We start from the raw sequence: 18,504 nt of genomic DNA on the forward strand, positions 1-18,504 counted from the left end.
AATGATTTATGAACAAAGTTTTTGATTTCAAAGCTCTCTGGACTGTGGAATTGGTGATAAGATATGGTGGTTCTGCACCACCCATCTTCTAAGTTGTAATGGGGATAAAAGATCATGTGTTTGCCATATAGTAAATATTAAGATATTAGATATTATTGTTACCATTTATGGGCAAGTCTCTGGGCATAAACTAAATTCATTAGGTAGATCTTAAGGATCAATATGGACTGATGATACCAACTGACTATACAGAAGACTCGGCACACTGCAAAAAACTTGCATTTGGGGGCGAGGAGGTTCTAATGAAGGCTTTGCCACCACCTACCTATGTGACAACACATTCTTAAGCTCAGATTTCAGTTTACAGATGTGAAAACCAGAGATAACACTATCTACCTTGCAGAGCTGTTGTAAGGATTAAATATCCCCCATGATTATAAAGATGTTATAAATAAATAGGCATGCTATGCACAATAGGTCTTATATAAAGATCACAAAAAATGTTTCCTTAAGCTGTTCCTTCCTTCCTCCCTCTTGCTCTTGCTTTTTCAATACAACTGTGAAACATTCAACTTCTCACCACCAAAGCAGAATGAGTTTTAAACGTAAATTGACACAGCACATATATACCCCCTATTAAATTTTGCATAAAAATATTAAATGCTGCATTTTGATATTTCAGAATAGCAATAAAAACTGAAAATTATTTGTGTGAAATATAGCCTAAATTGTAATGCTTCACAGGTTACATTCATTTCACACTGGGTTTCTTCATATATATAGATTAATTCATTGCATTACACTTATTTCACTTCCTAATATTTATTTGTATTTTATCTAGTAAAAATATTAAACATTAAAACCAACTTGACAAAATAAATATATTGGGCAGTACATGGGTTGTTACTGGTTCATGACTGCTGTAATCTTTGCCTATCTCCTTCTGCCCAGCTTCTCTCATGTGATCCTTTGCAAACAGCCAGTAGAAAATAAATAGGACAAGGTATTCTAGAATAGTTCACTAACCATAGAGTCTTTCAAGATGTGCAGGTTGCTTTTTGTATTCTTCCTGTAGGTGATCTGCCTCTTCTAGGATACAGCGATACTCTGGTATCAGAAAGTTTGTGTTTCCCTCATGAACCTGCAATTCCTTATTTAAAATTAAAAACAGAAGCACTTAATGTACAAAATTTAATCCAGTGTAAAGTGGATTTAAAGTGGAAAACTTTAAGGTCTTTACAATTTTAGAAATCCCATCACAATAAAATAATGATTATGAGTCCCGTGACACAAATACTTACTTTTAAAGCATCAATTAATTGCACTTTCTTAGCCAAAAGCAACTGGTACTCCAGCTTTGGGTGGATTAGCTTTAATGTGTGTTTGACTGATACTTCATTTATCTCTAGAAGAAGTTGAGTCAGGCACAATTAGATAAGTCACTTTGATCAGGAACATTCTTATTGTAACAACAACCCCCCAAAAAACAGAAAGAATGATTCTTTTTTTTTTTTTTTTTTTTTACCGTATGATATGTTGAGGTTAATTTTCCTTCTTGTAGCTTCTTTAGAGAGCACATCTTTTAGGATGGATATAGTAGAAACGTTGTCAGATTTAAAAACTCCTTCACCTTTTCTATAAAATTAATATTTTTAAAAGAACAGCTTTAGAAGGAAATACATTCAATAAATATGTCCAGTAAATACATATTTTGCGAATAGGACCTTGTGTTTAGACTTCATTTAATTTTAGATTTCTTTATATACACATCTCATTATTAATGTAAAACATATTTAAACATGTAACCCTTTACTGTTGTAGCAATTCAAGTTCTAAACATACTTGTAAAACTGAATAAAAGATGTTAGACACATGCCTCCGAAAGATACAATTTATATAAGTTCTTCATTTAAAACACCTTTTTTTCATTTTCACTAATAAAATTTCCAATAGCTAACCCCTTATATATATAAAATTCATTTAGAATTGCTTGCTTTCACATAAGTTTTTTTATGTAATCACATAAATTACAGGGTGACTATATGCTTCATCCTTAAAAGAAAGCTAATATCAAACCTAAGAGTAACATCTTCTGTTCTTCCATGCCCAGCATCCATTGCCACTTCTTATGTTCACAGGACCCTTCTTTTTCTTTATGGAACCCCTCCTTCTCTCTCTCTCTTTCTCTCTCACCCTTTTCAATCCATATAGTTTCATTGGCACTGGCCCCAACCCCATTTCTGAGACTTCAGGAGGAAGTTTTCAGCAGCGTATTCCATACACCTGCGCACAGTGGTTCACGACTCAACGATGATACTCAATCCTGGGACTTTTATTGGAACTAGTGGGAAAGAGAGGCTATGGTAGCTGAAAAGATATAAAGCTGGATGGAACTGTTGGTGGCCACCATGGCACTACATAGGAAAGCCAAGAGAAGACAAAAACAGAGCTGAGCAATGGAAAGGGATAAAGTCTTGACAATATCAGTTAAGCCACTGATCCAGTTATGCTTGAGGCAGACTACTGCTAGTCTTTTAAGTTATATGAGCTAATAAGTTCCTTTTATTTGGTTAAGCCTGCTTACGTTTGGTTCCTTTTTTTTTGGGGGGGGGGGTGCGCGGGCCTCTCACTGTTGTGGCCTCTCCCGTTGTGGAGCACAGGCTCCAGACGCGCAGGCTCAGCGGCCAAGGCTCACAGGCCCAGCCGCTCCGCGGCATGTGGGATCCTCCCAGACCGGGGCACGAACCCGTGTCCCCTGCATCGGCAGGTGGACTCTCAACCACTGCGCCACCAGGGAAGCCCATGGTTCCTTTTTATGATGACCAAAATTTTCCTAATTAATATATACCATCTTTTACATATTCAGTGTTGCCTTTTTATTTGCTTTTATATTGACTGCTGTAGGCAAATGCTAATTCTTTTTTTCTAGAAAGATGAATAATACACACTTATTTTGATCCCAATTATGTGTTAGAAATGAGATTTTTTTCACTAGTCTTCAATTTTAATTAATGATATTTAACATTAAATACTTATACAGTACCTGGCACTGTGGAATGACTCACATGGTTTATCTTCCTTTAAGCATCACAATTCAGTGAAGTAAGTGCTACTATTTCCATTCGTCAGAAAGGAAACTGAAACCCAGAAAGTTAAGTAATCTAGCTAAGAGCAAATAGCTGGTGAGTCACAGAGCCAGATTCAAACCTAAGTGTGTCTGTCTCCAAAGTACATGCTTCTATACTTCTTCCATATATATGTATTTTATGGAACAAAAAACATTTATTGAGTACTGCTATGTTCAAAGCCCTGTGTTAGATACTTGGAGGATACATACAAAGTTAATTAAGAAATAAACTCTGCCCAGAGCTTACAATCTGATTTAGAGATAAGCTTACATAAAAATTATTATATACTTTAAAAAAATAACAATAAAAACCTAAGGCAGGTAAGAATAAAATGTTATGGGAACAGAGAAGAGAATCAAGGAAGACTTAAAAAATGTAGCTATTGAGTTGGGCCTTGAAGAATAAGTAGAGTTTTGACTATTAAGGAAAGAATATTTAAAGACACAGAATGGTAAAAAGCAAAGGTATGCTATTATAAAAATATGTAGTATGCCAGGGGCCTGTCAAATTGTCTGCTATGATTAAAACGTGAGGTTCGCTGTGGTACTTCAAAACTGAAGTCATGATTCCAGGTTTACACAGGTAAGATCCCCTGGAGGATACAGTGAAACACCCCCATAGAACTGATGCTAAAACCAATTAGATTTCTGGAGAGTTCTTGGTCCCAAAGGCTATATTCAGAGGTAAAATTATATGTTCACTGTTGTTTCCAGAACCTAGCATGGTAAAGTCACAGCTAGGAAGCAGAAAGTAGAATACCTCAGTAAACTGCTTAGTGAGAGAAGCTTTAAGAGACAGAGACAGAGAGAAGATAAGAAACCTCCTCCCCTCCAAACAAACAAAATTAAAAAACAAAAACAAAAGATCAAACAAACAAAAACAACCTACAGATGTGAGAGAATGAGAATGCAAAAACCTTGAAGAAGTATGAGGGTACAAGCTCAAAGCAGATGTAGAGAAATCAGCCTTACCCAACACATTCAGAAAAAGAACAAAGGAGAAGGAAATTTTAGCCTCTACTATATTCGGAAACAGAAATTAGGGGAGCCTATGGGAGGTGAGTAGGGAGTGACAGTGAAGGGGGCAGGAGGGCAACTGGGAGCTTGAGAAGAGTGTCAAGGAATAATGACCTTCACCTCAATGTGGGAGCTTCAAAAGCCTGCATGTTCTAAGCTCTCAAGTTCTTGAACCATTTCCTATTTTTGCACAAAGAAATTCAATGGTAATTCTTCTTGTAATTCTTACTGGAATTAGGATAAATGTTCAAATCAATTTGGGAAGGACTTGCATGTTTACACTGTCTTCATATTGATAACTATAAAATATATTACTCCATTAAATCAAGTCTTTAATGTCAATAAGATTTTAAAGTTTTCTTCATGAAGTTCTATGTATTTCTAATAAAGAATATTTTTACAGATTTTATATGAACATTTTGTTATTGTTATTGCTGTTCTGAAGAATCTTTTTAAACAATTTATTTTCTAACCGGTTATGGCTGAGAATTGGAAAGGTATTGCTCTTTCATATTCATCTTTAGTCAATCATTTTTTAAACTCATTAATTCCATTTGTTTTTCAACAGATTCTCTTAAACAGTATAGTTTTTCAATCATATTATTTGCAAATTATTACTGCCTTAAAACTTATGAAAATTTAGAAGTTCCATTTATGTAAAAAACACTTGTAAACCAGGAATAAGTTTTATTTACCTGTAGGTACTTTCAAGTTGTGTATCCAGGAAGGTGTTCTGAAAGTAAAATGTCACACATTCTCCTGCTGGAGGTTTTTCAGGAACTTCAGGCAGGCAAAAAACCACCCAGGAGTGAAGTTCAGCAAAACTGAACTGGCCTGTCAAAGTCAGTGTATTCATGGGTCTGCAATTAAATAGCAGAGGTACACATATTTGTCTGGGAATACACAGAGGTATTATATGTACTCAACACATTAAAAAACAGAATTTTGCAACAGTAGTTACAAATAGAAAAGCAGCCATTTAATTTTTCTCAGATTAATCTTACCCATCAGATAAACATTTTGATTTCAAGGAAAAAAAAAGAATGCTTACCTATACCTGTACTTTTAATATTCAGTTAAGTGACATAAATAGCTTGTTTTCATTATAACATGCCTTCACAAATACAGTTCAGTTTACTCAGGTAAATTCCATTTTTTAAAAGTTCATCTAGTGTTTATATTATAGGAACTACAAAACATAAGAATCTCCTAAAGGAAAAAATCAGCATAATGTGAAGGCAAAGAATTGGGCTTTTAAGTAAGATGTACATGGGTTTGAAACACTAGCTGCATGCCACTGGGAAAGTTAGGGAATGATACCTTCTATTTTGCAGGGATAAGGATCTATCTGCAAATTACACATACCCACAAAAGGTTGTAAAATAAATCAAATAAATTTAAAATAAATCAAATGGATAAAGAATTAAGAAAATGCAAGTTTGTGGAATTAAAGGTACAGAAAGAATTTTAAGAGAATACAGAATAGAAAGGACTTTTGAGATCGCCACACCAACTCTATTTGCAGATGAGAGAACTAAAGCCCAGAGATTAAATTATTTTCCCAAAGTCATGTAGGAACAGATACAAGGCTATAATCTGAGTCTCCTGAGTCCCAGTTTGCTGTTCATTCCAGAACACCACACTATACCTCCTTTAACAACTCTGACTTTTAAGCAGGAAGACACCCTCAGAGAATCCATTCTCTTTAATGTTTTCCCAAAACCTTCCTTAGGAACTTTTCTCCTTACATCTTATTTAAATTACGTATCTTTAAAATTATAAGATGCAATAGAAAAAACATAGGCTTTGGCCTCAAATCTTCACTCCGTTTCTCATATCAACAAGTTACTTACTTTTCCAAACATTACTACTTGTTTTGCCGTAAGACTTAAATGGTAACACCTAAGCACTGAGCATGGCACAGGGCAAGTATTCACTAATTGTTCGTCTCTTTCCCTTCTTCATTTAAGGCCATGGTCTCTCATTTTCAGAAAAGAAAGTGAAAAACTATAACCAGGAGGATGATTAAGTTGGAATGGAAGTTAGAAATAATAGGGACTATTACAACTAATGGCTCTACCAGTATTCCCTGAGGTGAAGTAGAAAGGAAATATACAGTGTTTGAGGCTAATACAATAAGGTCCTGTTTACAGAGAACTCAAATGCTAAACAGTATTTTCTCAGATAGATGTTTGAGACAGAGAACTATTACTCTACTGATTTCAGAATGGTAAATATATGAGAAAGATAGGAAAGTCCAGCTCAAATCAGCCTCTAAAAGAAGACAAAGACTCTTACATCTATCAGAAATATTAACACAGGTATCCCCTGCTTTTTGAAAGTTCACTTTATGCCACTTTGTTTTTACAAAAGGCCTACACGAGTGCCCATTTTTGGTAACCAAGAGAAATCCAAAGAGGATTTTTGCTTTTACCAAAAAAGGTGAAAAGCAAAAACAGCCTCAGCGTTCATTCTGCAGTGGCTGTTACCGAAGCAGCAACTACCCCAGCAGCACTGAGAGCGGCCCTGCCAAGTTCCTTCTCCAGGAACTACACTCAGCTTCTTAGCATCCGGTCACATAGCTTTGACTGTCTGTGAGCATCTGTGCTTTATCCCAATTTATTTTGAGCATCCGTTATCAAGATTTGTCCTACAGTAACTGCTTCTTCGCTTTATGCTATTTTGGCTTATGAAAGGTTTCATAGGAACACTCTACTTTCAGATAGCGGGGGAAACTTGTACACAGCATTTAAATATTTATTTAATTTTTTAAAAGTACAACTAGCTACCAGAATTTACACTACTAAAATAAAAAGCAACTTTATCTGCATCATGTAATATCTTAAAAATAAACTTCTCCCTCCTTTGTCCTACCTGTCATGATCAATAAAGTGAGTTCTTTGATGGAGTGAAAGGGGTTTGATAAGGTACTGGCGGACCTGACATGTTTTGGGTTGAATTCTTGGAGTCACATATGCTTGAAGTGTGCCATACTGGCCTTCAATTGAGCGAATCTAAACACAAAAGAGGAAAGAAAATAAGAATAATCTAGCAACATAAAGGCTATCTTTAAAATGTTCAACACAAGCAAGCAGGTACTCAGACCTTAATCTCTTCTGTAATATGCTGAAGGAAATAAGGACATTCTATTAAATAAGAACTTTTTTTTTTTTTTTCCAGTACGCGGGCCTCTCACTGTTGTGGCCTCTCCCGTTGAGGAGCACAGGCTCCGGATGCGCAGGCTTAGCGGCCATGGCTCACGGGCCCAGCCGCTCTGCGGCATGTGGGATCCTCCCGGACTGGGGCACGAACCCGTGTCCCCTGCATCGGCAGGCGGACTCTCAACCACTGCGCCACCAGGGAAGCCCAAACAAGAACTTTTTACCTCTACAGTAAAAGAAAATTTTAAAAGATTTTGGAAATCAAAAGCAAAATTAATCCATCTATGAAAGTCATCCCCACCACATATTTTTAGGTCTGTCATTCCAAAAGACACACATTCTCACACACCACCCTATCACATCTAAAAGTGTAGGTGTATAATATATTGTATAAGATTCACATAAAAATGGTTAAAATTTAGACATTTTTGTTGAAGGGATAAGTGGGTCAATAACTAATACTTCATTTTCTCAGAAATAGGGGTATTATAGCATATGGCTATTTTTATAAAAACCTACTGACAGAAAAAAAAATGTTTCCAAGAACTTAATTCTTGACTTTCTATGAAAATAGAGAAGCATACTCACAATCTAATTATGACATACCTGGATTAGGAAATTCTTTTTAAGCTATTTTGAATATGGCTAGTTGGATGTCCTGAGAATTTAAGACACTTACAGAAAACCCTAATTCATGAAATTGTGAAGACCTAATTTTAGGAGTTAGAAAGCGGTCAAGTTTCTCCCTCCTGTCCTTTTCAGCTCTTCTCTGTTCCAATTCATTAAGTGGATTGTAGTACCTCTTGTATTACAAAGGCAGCTTCTCTAATCTAACTGATACATCAGTTCATACTTTTCCTGGCATGTGAGAGGGAAAAAAAATCAATGTTTTACCTAAATGGGAAACATAAATAAAAGTTTAAAGCAAGATTTTTTGCAAATTTTACACTGAAAATATTGTTCTGAATGGGAAGAGAGAAAAGATAAGGAAAAGAATAAAAATACAGAAGGAAAATAAAAGATCGATCTGATAAAGCTATATTTTAGGGTTTCTTTTTAAAGGGTAAGCTTACACTGGCACATAAGTTTTTCCACAATAAGTTCACAATTAGTACAACACGGGGAATATAGCCAATATTTTATAATAACTGTAAATGCAATATCAACTTTAAAAAAAGAATATAATTGTTCATAATATTAAGAAAAGTCACAATGCTTTCTCTGATTATATACTTCATATTCATTATTTTAAAAATCCACACAATGAAGAAAAATTAGGATTAACATATAAGTAATCTGAAATCCTACCACCCAGAGATGATCTTTATTGTTATTGTGATAGTCAACCTTTCATACATCTCTCTATGCAGATGTACAAAAATAAATGCATAACTTCACATGACTAAATTATATTTATATCATAGACATCTTTGTTTTTATTTCTAATAACCACATTTTTCCCTTATCTCTGCCTCTCCTAATACCATCACCTCCCTCCCATTCCCATCCCACTCATACCTTCCCCCTATTGTATGACCTATCATATCAGACAGGTATGTTTCTTTTTATACATTTCTTCATATTATAGATAATATATAAATACATATGTAGGACTTTTATCTGCATTTTGTGTTTTTCATGGAATTTGCTCCATGTTAACAGGAACTGACCAACTCATTCTTTATTGCAGCTCTGCAATATTCTGTGAAATGGATAAACAGCTATTTATTCAAACATTAAATTACTAAGTGTTCACTTTGGTTCAACTTTTCTGCCTCTACAAACAATGCTGCAGTTAATTATATACATATCTGTGTGTACAATACTGTGATTTTATTGCTATGAAACAGATTCCAACAAATGGGATTATAGCCTATTTTACCAAAGTAGCAGTAACAATTTTTATTTCCTTCAGCTATGATTGAGAGTGTCCTTTTCCTCATCCTGCCACCTGGTAATTCTGCTTTTTCAAAATTTTTGCCAATCTGTTAGACAAGCAGAAACTGATTTTTGTTATTTTGAGTTTCCCTAACTGATAACGAGGTAGAATATGTTCTTTTAATATTTGTTAGCTATTTTGATTCCCTCTTCTGTGAACTGCCTACCCATATTGGCCTATTTTCCTAATTGGGTAGTCTTTTCTTTTAAGGAACAAGATTCTTTCTTTCTTTGGCTGCGTTGGGTCTTAGTTGCAGCATGCGGGATGTTTCATTGCAGCGTGTGGGCTCAGAAGTTGTGGTGCGTGGGGTCTCTAGTTGTGGCATGTGGGCTCCAGAGTGCATGGGCTCAGTAGTTGCAGCACGCAGGCTCTCTAGCTGTGGCACACAGGCTCAGTAGTTGCGGCGCATGGCCCTAGTTGCCCCGTGGCATGTGGGATCTTAGTTCCCCAAACAGGGATTGAACCCACGTCCCCTGCATTGGAAGGTGGATTCTTAACTACTGGACCACCTTGGGTAGTCTTTTTAAACAACTTATAGGCAGTCTTCATATTCTGATATTCACCCATTATCTGGAAGGCAGCTTCTTTTTGAAAATAACTAGGTACTTAATTCATCTGAATTTATCTTTTACAATATATGACATAAGAATTCACTTAATATTCTTCCAGATGTATGCCAGTTGTGCCAATAGCAATTTTTATTTTTATTTTTATTTTTTTAATTAATTAATTTATCTTTGACTGCGTTGGGTCTTAGTTGCTGTAGGTCTAACCACTGTGCCACCAGGGAAGTCCCACCAATAGCAATTTTTAAATAAAAATAGTAATTTAATAGAATTTTCCCTACCTAAAAATGCTGTGCATTAAATTCCCATAAATATGTGCTGGGCTATATTTCTATACTTTATTTTGTTGCGTGACCTATTTATTTAGGCCTTGTAAATACCCCACATTATTTTTATTATAGTAGTTTTATAGTACATTTTACCATAGGGCAAGTTCCACCTTTTCTCCTTTTTCATAGTTTTGTTGGCTCTTTTCAGGCGTTTACTCTTTCCTCTGAACTTTAAAGTTATTGTATCCAATTTTAAAAAAGAACATAGGTTTTTAACATTTTAGGCCTACTTCCTAATTTATTGGCACAATCTAACTCAGTGAATGTAATCTAAAAGTTTAATTAGGTTACATAAATATGCTGAAGTATATTCCTTTAGAACTTATACCAGTTTTCAATTTTTCTTTCAAAACACATGAAAGGGGACTTACACAGATGAAAATAAATTGTTTAGAAAAAAATTACATTTTAACTGGAACTTCCTTAACCAGATATGAAAAAGTTATTGTGCAATAGCATCTCTCTTGAAAAAAGCACACTTTGAGTTTCAGAACATCAGGAAAAAGTTATAGTGCTTAATTTTTGGATCATAAACATATCAAAAATAATTTTTTTTAATTTCACACTAAAAATTAAATAACTAAAATAAACTTGTGTGCTACAATCATTATTTAATTATAAAAGTGATTATGTTAGTAAATTGCAAAAGGAAACTTCAAAGATTTTCCCTGGAATAGTTGGTAATGACATCACTGGAATGCAATCAGAAAAATCCAGATAATAGGAGAATATAGGGCAAACGCTCAGATACTTCAATAACCAAATTACCTTATTTGGACCATGATTGGATCAAACAAACTAAAAACAAAAAACACTACACTAAACATTTGATAATACTAAGGAATTACTATTATTTTTCTTAGGTGTGATAACAGTATTGTGGTTATTTTATTTATTTATTTTTTTGCAGTACGCGGGCCTCTCACTGCTGTGGCCTCTCCCATTGTGGAGCACAGGCTCCGGATGCGCAGGCTCAGCGGCCACGGCTCACGGGCCCAGCGGCTCCGCGGCATGTGGGATCCTCCCGCACCGGGGCACGAACCCGTGTCCCCTGCATCGGCAGGCGGACTCTCAACCACTGTGCCACCAGGGAAGCCCTGTGGTTATGTTTTTAAAAAGAGTTCTTATCGTTTAAGTGGAGATATGTATATGCATAACAGATTCACTTTGCTGTACACCTGAAACTAACACATTGTAAATCAACTGTACCCCAATAAAAATTTTTTTAAAAATACAAATTTTACATAACTACTTAGAAAAAAGAGTTCTTATCTTTTAAACATATGTACTGAAATATTTACTAATAAAATTATAAAGTATCTTGTATTGGCTTCAAAATAATTTGGAATGGAGAGTGACAGCATAAACAGGATTGTCATGAGTTGATCATTGCTGAAACTGGAATCATTACTTTTATGTATGCTTGAAACTATCCATAATAGAAAATTAGAAAAAATATTTCCAGTTAGAGGAAATTTAGGATTGATAATTTTAGAGAACGTGACTGGTTGAGTGCTAACAGAAAAGAGAGTGGTTTGGTCTGATTTAAAACCTAATAGGTCATTCAACAGACATTATTCCAAAATGCTCGTTTCAGGGAGAAATTTAATGCAAAGAAATGATACATATGTTGCAAGATTTACCAAGGAAAAAAAAAAAGTTCAAACTTTCAAGTATAGGTAATCTCAAACAGTTTTACCTTGAGTTCCAGCCTTGTGGTATTTGCCTGGCACCGATAAGTGGCGAGAAGAAAGTTGTCATTTGACTAGGAAGAATTCAAAGTTGAGGGAAAGGATGAATCTATGTTTTCAACAATAACAACAGCACCAACAGTAATAATAATATTTATTTTTACTGAGCACCTATCATTTGGGTGGCACTATGCTATGAGCTTTATGCTTATTCCTACAAACAACCCTATGTGGTAAGTTTTAACAGATGAAGAAATTGAGGCCTGAAGGGTTAGGTAAATTTCCTAAATGCCAGTAAGTAATAACACTGGTATTCAAACTCTTATCTTTAAGACTCTAAAGCTCAATGCTCTTTCCATATTAAATCTCTCCAATAACACTTTAAAATATTAATTATTCTCCCAAAAATTTAACTGGCAGTGCAAACTCCTAATGTTTGTATTATAAAGGCAAAAACATCGATGTTCAGTGTTGAATGTATTTGATTTTCACACATACTTATAGACAACTGAGAAATATCTCATCTATGCATTCTCAGCAAATAGCATAGTGTCAAGTAGACTGTAGGCATTCAACACGTTTGTTGAACAAAATTGGAGAGGTTAGTTCAAGTATGATAACTTCTTAAAATTGAATAATAAACTACTAAAAACAGAAGAGTATATCTGTGTGCATGAATTGCAAAATCAGACAAAGCAACATGAACTATTTGATATGCAATTTTCAGTCACTGCTATTTCCCTATTTTTAATAAATACTGAAGAAATAAAAAGAATGCTAATGTTAAAAAGAAAATTCAAATGTTTTATTCTCAAATCATTTAAACTCAGCAAACACAGAGGATCAGTCAACTTAAAAATAAATATACTTTTGTGTAATTCAAAACAAATGTTATATATTTAAGTATTTATGGATAAAATTATATATATTAATTAAAGGGGACAGAATGTCTGGAATTTGGTTTGGGATGGGGAGGGAGAGGGTAAAGAGCATAAAACAAGACTGGCCATATGTTAAAGTTAGTGATGAGTACACGGAGGTTATTATAGTATTCTTTCTCCTGTATATACTTGAAATCTCCATAAGATTTGTTTTTTAAGCCATCATTCTAGAAAATAGGTTTTAAATTGGTATGAAATACTCATTTCAAAGAATCCTGCAGTGATATAAACAGGTTAATCTTTCACTGTAACTTAGGAATTAAAGATCTGAAGTTCATACTAACTTGATTTTTTAAATGATCATAAAAATGTAGGTCTTAATCTTTTATGTTTTATTCTCAAACAGGGATGAGAAAGCACATATGATAAATAATACAACTGCTATAAAATCTCTTATCAAAAAAAAAGCTTTACTCTGAAATTAGCTTGAAAATTATTCCCTAATATAACTATCAACTGTGTTCTTTATCTACTCTTGTTATCCTTCCCTTTTTAATGCCAACTCCAGTCACCATTTCCTGCTCTGGCTTGCCTTCTCCAACGCAGCTGCTCCAGACCTTCTCTGAACCCTAACTTCTCTTCAGGAGCCATACCTAAGCTCTGAGACTGCTAGTCAAGCAGTACCATGCAGAAAGAAGTGATACAGTAAGCGTGTCCAAAAGCTCTGATATGGTCTCATCCCAGGTACTCTGCACACAGTAAGTGTTCAATAAATGTCTGTTGAATGAAGGTTAAGCAAGAGTCAACAAGAAAAAGTGAGGAAAGACAGGCAGATGGAACAGATCATGTTTAAATGTAGGAATGTGTGAAGCTGTATAGCATTTTCAAGAAATTTTAAGAACTTCAGTTTGGCAGAAATCATGTGCATGGGAGGGAAGGTAGCAGCTGGTGAGAGATTAAGTTGGAGATGTAATCAAGAGCTGAATTACAGAAAGTTTTTTATGCTACAGTGAGGAATCTTGACTTACATGCAGCTCAGGAAATAAGGAATCTTTAAAAGGTTTTGAGAAAAGGAATGACGCGGGGATGTTTGTCTTTTAGGAAGGCCTCTCTGGTGGCAGTGCACAGCATAGCCTGGAGGTGACAGGCAATACTGGAGGCACAGAAACTGGCAGACGAGGAGTTCAAGCAAAAGCATTATGAGGGCCTGGGAGGTTAACAAGTGCAAATGAAGCAGAGTAGACGTAGAAGAGCAAGGAGGTAGAAATGACAGAAATTAGTGACTACAGCAGCAACCCCCTTATCTGTGGTTTCGCTTTTCAGGGTTTCAGTTACCCACAGTCAACTGTGGTCTGAAAATATTACATAGAAAATTCCAGAAATAAGCAATTCATAAGTTTTAAATTGCACACCATTCTGAGTATTCATGAGAACTTGTGACATCCCACTCCATCCTGTCTGGGACATGAATCACCCCTTTGTCCAGCATATTCATGCTGTATATGCTACCCACCCGTTAGTCACTTAGGAACCATCTCAGTTATCACATAGACCAACCTTCATGGTATTGCAGTGCTTGTGTTCAAATAACCCATGTTTTACTTAATAACAGCTCCAAAGTGCAAAAACAGTGATGCTGAAAGAAACATCATATCATACAGGGGTTCCCTACTATTCGTGATTTCAGGCATCCACTGGGGGTCTTGGAATGTATCTCCAGCAGATAAAGGGGGGACTATTGTAACTCGATTTAACAGGTCAGAGAGAGGAAGGAATTTAGGACAACATTCCAGTTTCTGGATTTTCTGAGGATAGGGAAAGAGAGTAGAAGCAGATTTTGAGGGAAGGGTTATGAAAGGAAATACAGAGGAAACATCAAACACTAGTAGCATTTACAGGCTTTATACAAAATGGCATAATGGAAATGAAAGCATTTGAAGAATTTTTTATATTTTTACTCACCTCAGAATCACAGCTGCTAAAGCTGACAACAGCAGAATTTTTATCCACATCTAGTAAATCTATTGGAACATCACTCTACAGTCAATATTAAAAAAAAAAAGGTTGAGATGAAAAACTAAAAATTCTCACAACACATATTTTCTCTAAGGGTTCTCCTTAGTTCTAGTTTACGTTTGTCTCTAAATTTGACAGTATGAACTCTCTTAACTTGTATTTGATAATATGCACTTCTAGAAAATAAATATAATAAATAAGAGTTATATTACAATGACATATTTTTTTCTAATCTGGATTAATCAGATCACAGAATTTCATCTCTCATTGCTCTCTTTAAAGTATACTCTTCCTACCTTTTTTTGTCAGTGCTAAAAATGTTACCATGGGCTGCAAATAATCATATGACCATTCTTACTATATCAGTTCATTTTTATCATTTTTTACTTCACCTGTAACACAGAAAGGGGATAATTTTTGGTCTCCTCCAGAGAGGTAGCTTCTAGGACAATGCTGTTGTACTGTGTTCTGTGTGAATGGTGCTTCTGGAGTTGTTCAATGCAGTAGCCCTTGAGCTAGCATTACCTGAGAGACATTTCTGCCTCTAAGTTTTAATTAATAATCTGATCTCTCCCCCACATCTTTTTAAACTTTGTCATCTTCTTCCTCTTTATTCTTTTCTCATTTTCTGATGGGTTTTCCATCTTGCTTATTTTCCATTCATCCTACTATCATCCTTTTCCACTCCCTGAATATCTTCCAATTTAAAGAAAAAATAATTGTTAAGCAACCATACTCCAATGTAAAATAAAAATTAAAAAAAAACTAATAACAAAAAAAGAAAAAAGAATTAAATACATTGATAAATGGAGTTATACACTATTATCCCTAAGTTTCACCTTTTGAGATTATCTACCTAGAAACTGATGTTTAATGAGCAGGCTGTATTATTTTAGTAGTTGGAGCTTAAAAAAGGTTCTAATAAGGATATAAAATACTGGAGTTCTCTAAGTCACATCTCTGTTAAGATTCTCCTAAAGGCTAACCAGAGAACAAATCTTTAATGTCCTTTCTAGGTCTTCCTGAAACTTAAGTCCATTGGTCTTTTGTTTAATATGTACGGGATAAATAAAAAATAAAGACATAATTTAAATAATCTATGAGCCAACTGATTAGCTAATGGAAGATTAAGATAAACATTTAAAATCACTGTTTAAAAGTGTTCAATAATAATTAGTGCATATGACTAGTTTGCAAAATAGATCCAGCCATAAAACAAAGAAATTAGACATTTTGCTTACCTGTATTAAGACATTATCTATCGCCATCTGAACCTCTAAGATAAGGCTGTAGCTGGCATCATCTTTATTTAATGTAAACTTGTCATTTACACTAAATGAAGGTACTGCTGATTTTGCTTTGCTTGATTGAGAAGACAATTGATATTTCTCTCTTTCCTGTAGTACCTTATATTGCAGATGTTCCAACTCACTCCTAGAGGAAAATATATACAAATTTGTCACCTATAAGTATAAACATTTGAGATCCTTAGAATATTTACAAAAGTCTGAGACATTTACTGCTGCAAAATGCATTTTTATTGGTTGAGTTAGAACTATAACACTAATAGGAACAAAATTTTTATTTCTATGACTGACCTAATGGTTCTACATTATTTATCTCTGATCTAAAAAGTAAAACATCTACTCAGCCCCACACCAGCAATATTAATAAGGCATTGTAAGAATCAAGGCAGGCTGCAAATAATCAATCCTAATATATGAATCTGGTTACAGTCACATATAGCACTAATCAGAGAAGAAACTGATTGTTCTGGGGTAGAGGAACATATTAGATTTAATAAGAAGAAACAGAACGTGTGAAATCAGTAAACATGTACCTTTCAGTAAGATATTATGGGCAACAGACAAAATAAGAAGGCTGCTGAGTATGAATATTTTGGAGACCACAAGGATAATCATGAGCCAGAGGTACAGCTGAAGTTCTACCAAGTGTTGGAGATTGAACTGTGCAGGCATTGCTTAGAGCTGCTCCAGTTAAAGGGAAAGGAAATGAAGTAAATAGTAACTAGGGTAGAACAACATGAGGTTTAGCTACTAGCCCCAATTTAGGGGGAAAATTCTGGGAAGGCGCTTGGAAGGGATTTGTGCACTAAACAAAGGAAAAGATTAATTGGCCCAAGAAATATTTACTGAGTGACTCTATGTACTTAGGGTCCGGGTGCTGAATGAACAAAATAGACACAAGCTTCTCGTGAACATACATTCCAGTGGAATCAGGAGGGGGCTGACTTGGTTATAAATATGAGGTATTGTACTGAGGACATGAGATAGTAGTTCATTAACTCTCCTTGGTGTCCTTGCTGCATGAACATTAGAGCTTTCTCTCTTGGTGACTTTGGTGAACTGGTTTGTGGTGAACTGGTGGTGTGGCTTTAGTGAACTAGTACTTGTGGCATTTGCTTGCCTCAAAAACTTCTGTAGCCATCAACTACCACCAAAAAAGGATCAGCCCTCACTCCTGAGGGCTGAGGGCTGAGGGCTGAAGGGCTAGGGTAAGGAGAATAGTCATTAAAAGTTTCAGCGACTCCCACTTCTTCATTGTATGCAGCAATTTTCCTTGAGGCCATTTTCACAGGACTTGTCAAACTGAACAGGCCATGAAAGCAATCCCTGTGTCTAAGAGAGTCAACATTACTCAGTTCCAGTAAGAAAACTTATAAGCCAAAGTTACAGACTCAGAAGCATCCACAAGAGCAGTAAACATTAGAATTAATGAGGAATAGAGCCATCTGTGTTGGTTTCTTTCTAATGTCTATGAAAACAAACAAACAAACAAAAACACCACTGTAACTGTTTATAATAAACGAATGAAAAATACAATTCTTGAGCTAAGAAAAAAATCAACATAGAATAAAACATATAAAAAGTGTATTTCTAACTCCAAAATATTAATCAGCACTTACTGCTAATTTTCTCAAACTGATAAGCTTTTATTTAAAAAGGTGATAAACTAATTAAATGTATAATTCCTTCCAATAAAATATACTGCATTTATAAATAAGAAAAAAACAACAATCACACACTTTATGAAATGAAAAAAAATAAAGACGCAAACAAAAATCCAAAATTACCGTAAAGAAGAAATTTTATTCTGCATCTCCTGATTAATTTTTAGTTCTTCTCCTGGTCCACTTTCCTTATGAATAGGCTCTGTTGTCAGACCTGTAACCCAGCCTGCAGAGATGAATTACAGTCGTGCACCATTAAGTGCTGCTAGTGTTAAAAGAAACCCAAGATACATGCCCCTGTGTCCACCAACATCAACCTCACTTAGTCTTGGACTTATTCCTTTTCAAAAAACAAGACAAAACAAAACACAAAAGAAATCAAGCTAGAAGATATTCAAACCATAAAGAAATTACTTTGGATACCATTTTTGTTTTGCCTGAAATACTGTAATACTATGATTAAGGAAATCTTTCACTTCTTAATTTAAAGTTTTAGTTTTCAAGTATGGAATAAGTCAACACATTCTAGGCAAGTGCAATAAATAGTTGATGAATAAAAGTTGTCTTTCAAAAATTATTTTCATGGAAAGTTAAACTCTCATATAACTATTGTGAGAATACAAAAATGACCTACTCAAAAGCAAGCAAGTTTTATAAGAAATGTACACAGTAACAAAACAAACTAAATTTCAGTAAATATTCTTTTTAAACCAAAGGAGATCATTTAATTTTCAAAGATGCTAGAGATATACTAAGTACTTTTAAAAAGTATTATTCAAATATTAACTGTTTTATAAATCAATACA

The 18,504-nt window shown here is 34.8% G+C and overlaps 1 protein-coding gene across 4 annotated transcripts in view; it reads right to left on the bottom strand.

The window, feature by feature from the left end:
• BBS7 (Bardet-Biedl syndrome 7) overlaps positions 1 to 18,504 on the bottom strand; it is a 44,893-nt gene that overhangs the window by 3,170 nt on the left and 23,219 nt on the right. For all 4 annotated transcript variants that reach the window (XM_081240736.1, XM_081240738.1, XM_081240735.1 and 1 more), the window contains 9 exons: positions 17,822 to 17,924; positions 15,969 to 16,161; positions 14,674 to 14,748; positions 11,839 to 11,904; positions 7,019 to 7,158; positions 4,840 to 5,004; positions 1,526 to 1,635; positions 1,302 to 1,405; positions 1,027 to 1,150 (listed from right to left, as the gene is read on the bottom strand). In XM_081240736.1, the coding sequence (XP_081096862.1) occupies positions 1,027 to 1,150; positions 1,302 to 1,405; positions 1,526 to 1,635; positions 4,840 to 5,004; positions 7,019 to 7,158; positions 11,839 to 11,904; positions 14,674 to 14,748; positions 15,969 to 16,161; positions 17,822 to 17,924 (1,080 nt within the window). The remainder of the gene's footprint in view (positions 1 to 1,026; positions 1,151 to 1,301; positions 1,406 to 1,525; positions 1,636 to 4,839; positions 5,005 to 7,018; positions 7,159 to 11,838; positions 11,905 to 14,673; positions 14,749 to 15,968; positions 16,162 to 17,821; positions 17,925 to 18,504) is intronic.

The sequence above is a fragment of the Mesoplodon bidens genome (assembly GCF_964165515.1).
Source record: "Mesoplodon bidens genome assembly, chromosome: 1".
In the NCBI taxonomy this organism is placed as follows: domain Eukaryota; kingdom Metazoa; phylum Chordata; class Mammalia; order Artiodactyla; family Ziphiidae; genus Mesoplodon; species Mesoplodon bidens.